This window comes from Apis dorsata, unplaced genomic scaffold (assembly GCF_000469605.1).
Source record: "Apis dorsata unplaced genomic scaffold, Apis dorsata 1.3 scaffold_44, whole genome shotgun sequence".
NCBI lineage: Eukaryota > Metazoa > Arthropoda > Insecta > Hymenoptera > Apidae > Apis > Apis dorsata.
Genome location: NW_006263346.1, coordinates 129471 through 135783, shown reverse-complemented (window position 1 = coordinate 135783; position 6313 = coordinate 129471). Strand labels below are relative to the sequence as shown.

The 6313-nt window shown below is 28.2% G+C and overlaps 1 protein-coding gene across 1 annotated transcript; it reads right to left on the bottom strand.

The window, feature by feature from the left end:
* Window positions 1–999: 999 nt before the first annotated feature.
* LOC102672741 (UDP-glucuronosyltransferase 2C1-like) lies at window positions 1000–4293 on the bottom strand. The gene is made up of 5 exons (XM_006608690.2): window positions 3784–4293; window positions 2672–3039; window positions 2194–2413; window positions 1536–1755; window positions 1000–1305 (listed from the first exon to the last, which is right to left on the bottom strand). Exons 1-5 carry the CDS (start codon window positions 4262–4264, stop codon window positions 1014–1016), a joined length of 1581 nt encoding a protein of 526 aa, XP_006608753.1. The 5' UTR covers window positions 4265–4293; the 3' UTR covers window positions 1000–1013.
* Between the last annotated feature and the right edge of the window lie 2020 nt (window positions 4294–6313).

The window sequence follows — 6313 nt, the reverse complement described above, 5'->3', positions numbered from 1 at the left end:
AATTCTAACGATTCGATTATCTGATAATATAATTATCGAACAATTCACACTTGGCTACATTAATTTCCCTTAATAATTCGATAATTCATTAATTCCATCGAGCGAAGTTTTAATCGATGAATAATCAATACTAATTTCATTTATCCTCGTGTACCATCAGAAGTTCTGTAACGACGTTTATTCGAAGATGAATTAAAAGTTTCACAACGTCGACAACGTGTGATGAACGAACGCAAGGCAAGCACGGCTGCAAACAGTGCAGCATCGACAAACAAATGTAAACGAGGCGGAGTGTGATAATTCATGCAACGAGAGTTTGATACTTGTTTATCTATGTTTGTCTTTGCTTCTCAACGTTGTTGTTGCAACTCGATGTTCCTTACCAAGTATGCGCGCGTCTATTAAGGTGCTTTCTCTATCAATTTTTTTTGTTTGACGCCGTTTTTTGAATGAAATTATTATTTATTAATTGCGATGGATTTTTTTTCTTTCATAAAGTTGCTCGAAAATTCCTTTTTTTCTTTCTTTCTTTTTTTCTTTCTTCTTTTTTTTCCATAAGAATTATAGGATGTTAGTAGAAATATATTCTCTTTAATTTATTTTAGAAGTCGAAATAAATAGAAAAATTGGTATGCAAATTCGATTGAGATTTGTATAAAAAAATGTATATAGAAATTTGAAGAAAACCATAACGTATATTTCATAATTTCATCGTTGGTCTTCTGTTGAATTATTTAAATTATAAAATTATAATTTTTTTCAATCATTTTTCTTAACACTTCATTTTTCTTTTATTAAAAAAAAGTGAATCTTGCTGAGACTATCTTCTTTTACATAACTGAAATATAAATATGATATGTATATAATATTTACATTTAATATCTGGAAAAGATGTACATACAATATCAAAAATATCAGTTTATCATTGCAGTTATCAGTTTATCATTGCAAAGTGTATGCACAGAAATCTTTTTCCTCTTGACAAATAGCAATTTCAAAAAATCATATTGATTTTAATGTATCTTGCTTTTTCGATGAGTAGAAGTGTCCATCTTTTTATAAAAATACATTAGAATATTGACAATAATACTGATAACAATTAAAAAGTTCACGAATATCACAATTGTCAAAAATATTATAATATCCGTGTCATAACGTTGATACCAAGGTTCCCAGGCTAGTGTAGAACGAAGATGTAAAGCACCTTTTGTTCGTATCACATATTCCGTCCACCAAGCAATTTTTTTCACATCCTGAGATGTCTCTCTAATTTGAGTTCGAATATCGAGCACTCTTTCTTTATATCTGAAAAGAATTGAGTTGAAACATCGTTTATATAAAAATCATAGTAATAATTACGAATGTATTAAAATTTTTATCAAAGATGTAATAAAATATTAAATTTCTGGAATGTACATTAACAAATATTGAAAAATTTAATTAAAAATTTAATTCGATATTATTATTAAATTAGATAGTATTTAATTAATCATATAATTAATTAATATAAATGTAAATATTCCTACGAGACTTACTCTTTATTGGTTATAACTTCTTTAATAGTATTTTCGAATTGATCTGGAACAATTGTCCTAATATCCAAATATTTTCCCATTCCAAGAGCTTCAATTCTTCTTACTAAATAATCTTGATCTCCTAATATTGGGAAAGCGATAATTGGCACTCCGAAATTAATCGCTTCTTCGGTACTTTGTTGACCTCCTTGATAAATGAACAATTTAATCTTTGGATGAGCTGTCAAAAAATATATATGCATCGTTAAATACGTAAATATTTTGATGACTATCATAAGTAAACTAGAAACTCTCTTGATTTCAATAATCTTGAAATCTTAGAGAGAGAATTCTTTTATCCTTTTCTGAATTTTAGTGTTCAGATAAAAATTCAATATCTATTCCACAATTAAATATAATCTAATAACGCAATTTAATTACTAAATCCAATATTTTAATCTATTAAAGATAGGTTTAAAAAATTGTATAATATACTAAAGTATAATATGTAGAAAGTATTATTGATTTTTTAAATAATTACTGTATAATTGATACATACGATCAAGAACATTTTTGCGTGTCTCAAAAATTAAAACTTATCAGCAATCGTAGAGAAAAAATTATCTATTCCCAATAATTACGATATTTTATTAAGAATATTTTATTAAAAATTAAATACCAAGAATACTCTGTTGAGGAAACCAATCTTTAATGTAAATATTCCCGGATTTCTCGGGTAAATCTTGCTCGTATTTCCACACGATTTTATATGGCAATTTTGCGAAAATATCGCAAAACATGCGTATAATTTCTTTTGGCAAACATGAACTTCTTGCGTTTGTACCGAGACTGAAATAAATAAACCCTTCTTTCGCATCGTCTAGAAATTCTTCCAAATCCTGCAACAAAGATAATTCAATTAAATTTATATTTTCTTATCGTATAATCGACGATATTCTATTTGAATAAATTTATGGATTAATTAAAAATCAATACAAAAGATTTTTATCCACAGAATATATTTTACATAATTAAAAATTTATCATCTCTTTCATATTCATGTTTCTTCCATTATATATTTCATTTTGCTTCGCAATATTTATTTCTCTATAAATAATGAAATGATATTTATATAAAAAATAAGATGTATGTTGTACCTTCGATAAAGGTGACGGATTGTTAGACACGTGGAAAGAATTGAATGAGATTATATTCGGAAGTTTCGGCCGTGCAGGTGATAAAATGTCTATCTGATTGGTAAAAATTAAACTAGTGTTTTTCATAATATCCATCAATGGTGGTAGTGGTCCAAGATATTTCTCTGCCAGTTTTTGTTGGAAGAAAAATACATCGAAATTAATATGGTACAGGAAATTCCACATAGTCACGAAATTATTCAATCTCTTGAAAAATGGCAAATTTGTGCCCGTGTTCGCTTCCATTTCCCATGTGTATTCATGAGAAGGTAGAACGAGCCCTCCAAGAATAAATTCATTCAAGGCAATCATTCCCAATGAACTTAATCCTACAATCATATAAAACGATTAATTGAAAATAGAAATAATAGTTTTCATTCATCATCAAAAAAAAAAATAAAAATTTCTTTGTGAAATATTTTCATGGAAAAAAGCATTGTCATCGTGATGTCTTATCAACTTTTTTAATTCTTTTTTTTTGAAAGTGTGTATCTGATTGCGTAATTAAAATCAATGAATTGCACAATAACAAACATGTGATACGTAGAAGCGAAGAAATAATTAGACTCAGAAAATACGAGAATTTTCACAAAGAATGATTTCGATTGCAATGTTAATTAATTTGCGCCGAATATAACAATATTTTCATACAAAATATAAAAGTTATCGTCCGTTTGATTTCTTTATTAATAAATTTCACGTAAACAAGTTATTTTAGAACGTTTGAAAATTTCAAGAGATAAATAAAACTAACTATTAAATATTTTTATTTAACAATAATAATCATTAATACATTTATATAAAATAAAACATCACAGACAATAATAAAAGATATTATTTGATATTATACTATTATTCATAGTATTCAATATCTATTTGTCATTAATGATGGAATAAAAATTTTCCTCAACCTGAGATTTTCATTTTCAAGAATTTTTTTCTAAAAAAAGTTGATCCATCTCGAATAAAATTTATTAAAAATCTTGATTAAAATCATTAGAACTGTTTCTAACTTTTCAATCGCGATAATCATTTGATGAATACAATTAAAATTATAAAAAATAAATACATACCTATTAATGGAACATTAAATCTGTGGGCAAAAGCGCACATGGCTGGTCCGTAGAAAAATTCCGCCAACAAAACATCGAATTTTACAGGATTATCCGGGACATACAATTTTTTCACTTCAGATGAATTGAACACCTCGGTTAAGAAACACGTGTACAAAGATATAATGTAATTCTCTAAGATCCTCAACCAGCTAACGTGTTCGAAACGATTCTCGATGAAATCGAGTTCCTTTAAACAACTGTACGAATGACTGATATCGATCTGAGTGAAATTCGGTAAACTGATATCCGGTATAGGATTCGTAGTGATCACTACAATCTCGTGGCCACGTGCGTGTAATTCGAGCCATAATCGTCTATACGGAATCTGATGGCTATAAGACGGCGTTGGGACAACGGACAAAATTTTGTAACAGTCCGATTTATTCGCGATAATTAAAACGTATAAAAAAAAGGATAGCCTTGCGATGTTGCGTATCATGTTTCAAGCTAAACTGACTTTATATGTTCGTTATTTCTCTTTTAAATGAAACTATAGAAAATTATGAGTAATTATATACTAATACTATACAGTATATAGAATATATTATAGTATTATAGAATATATATAATCATTTAATTACATAAGAATGCCACATTATATTCTTGTAATATTAAATCGATATATTATATTTGTACAATATTATGTAAATTTTTTAAGTGTTAAGGATAATACGTTATTACATTATGTTATAATTAGAATTGTAGATTGTTCGCGGTCGAAATAATAGTCTGATATAATGGATATAATTAAATAACTGTCGAATACCTTTCGACTAGTTATAACAAGTGTACTTCTTTGTTGTATGTAAGTTATATTGTATATAAGTTGCTCGCATTTATCTATTAGAGAGCAGGATTTTTCATTATGTCATAGCAGATAAAATCCAATATTTCGATATTTATAAACTATCTAATTGTTGTATTCGATGATATAAGATGATCATCATGATCATTCTATTTGCAAGTGATGATAAGTAATCCAATACGGAAAAAAATCCTTTCCTTGTTCAATTGGAGTGTCACAGTTTTTCAATGGAGCACGTCAATATATCGATTCTTTAATGATATTTCACGAATACACATCTTATATATGCATTTAGCAGTTTTTATTTTATAGAAATAATGTCAGTTCATGACTCGTGATATCAAGTTCGAGGAAAATTCTTCGCTTGACTGATGATCTGTATAAAGATCCCAAGGCAAGAGCATCCTTCTCGTCTATTTATAAATCTCGAGCAAGAACACAGATTGTTAACACAGATTGGATTATCATCGAATTATAATTTGAAATTATTTATATTGCTAGCATCTATAATAATATGATAAAAAAATTTTTTAAAATTCACGCTATTATCTCTATAAATAAATTTTAACCGATTTTTATACTTGTTTTAACTTCTAAAAAAATTGAATAAAATATTTCTAATATCTTATTCGACAAATATTAAGGTATATTTGTAAGCTGAATTAACAATAGAAAATTATTATTATTCGTCGTATAATAGCAGTTATTTTGGCGAATTTTGGCAAATTGGTGAACGAAACGCGCTTGAATGGAAAATTTTCCCTGTCCGTTCGTTGTCCAATTGTTACGATGTCACGTTTAGCAAATCACTCACTCGGATGTTAATTCTTTTTTACACCGGACAACGGGGAATAGGACAGCGGGGAAATCGATAAAACCAATAAACTCTGGCAATAACGTGCTAATATCCTGAAGACCATTCTCGCCCACGGCATTTCTCCACCCCTTTAGTGCCTCGTAAAGTGTAAACGATGTCCGAATGCCTTTGTAATTGCTTCGCTATGACTTGCTCTTGTCAACGAACTCGATCCTGAAATAAAATAAGTGGTTAGATGTGGACGAGATTAAACGACACAATTTTGTTTGTATTGTAAGAGTAAATATTGGCGAGAAGGTACAATAATTAACGTAAAATTAGCGCAATATTTCGGAAAGATTAAATATTTCATATATCGAGAATATCATTTCAAATATGAAGAGAGAAAAGGAGAAAAAGGCCTTGTAAGATAAAATTATTAATCGCGTAAATTGTCATGGCACTTCAAGTTCCAAATTTATGAACATAAATTTAAATATAATGAAAAGAAAACAATCATTTAGTAATAATTGTCACTGAAAAATTCTGTATACGTATTGATAAAATTTTTGAAGTTATATCTTAGAATGATTGCTATCGAAAATTTGGAAATGCAAGGGAATGCATTTATCCTTAACGATACAATTATTTATTGTTCCATAATGTGTATATTTTCACATATATTCGATGTTTTTTTTCTTCACCAGTGGCAACCATTTCACGATTGAAGTTTAAAATTTAAATTAAACATGCTTCGATATTTCGATTTCCATCAAACGTGAAACCACAATCGCGAAACAAGTAACGCCATGGTATATTCTTTGCACGTTGTTGGATTGTTTTCAAGAAAAACAATAATCCAGGAAATATCGGTGGATAAGCCGTTA

Coding starts and splice junctions, on each gene's coding strand:
- LOC102672741 (XM_006608690.2), bottom strand. CDS start 4,264: ATGATACGCAACATCGCAAGGCTATCCTTTTTTTTATACGTTTTAATT. Junction 3,040..3,783: donor ATTTAATGTTCCATTAATAG/GTATGTATTTAT, acceptor ATATGATTGTAG/GATTAAGTTCATTGGGAATG. Junction 1,306..1,535: donor GAAGTTATAACCAATAAAGA/GTAAGTCTCGTA, acceptor AATTCTTTTCAG/ATATAAAGAAAGAGTGCTCG.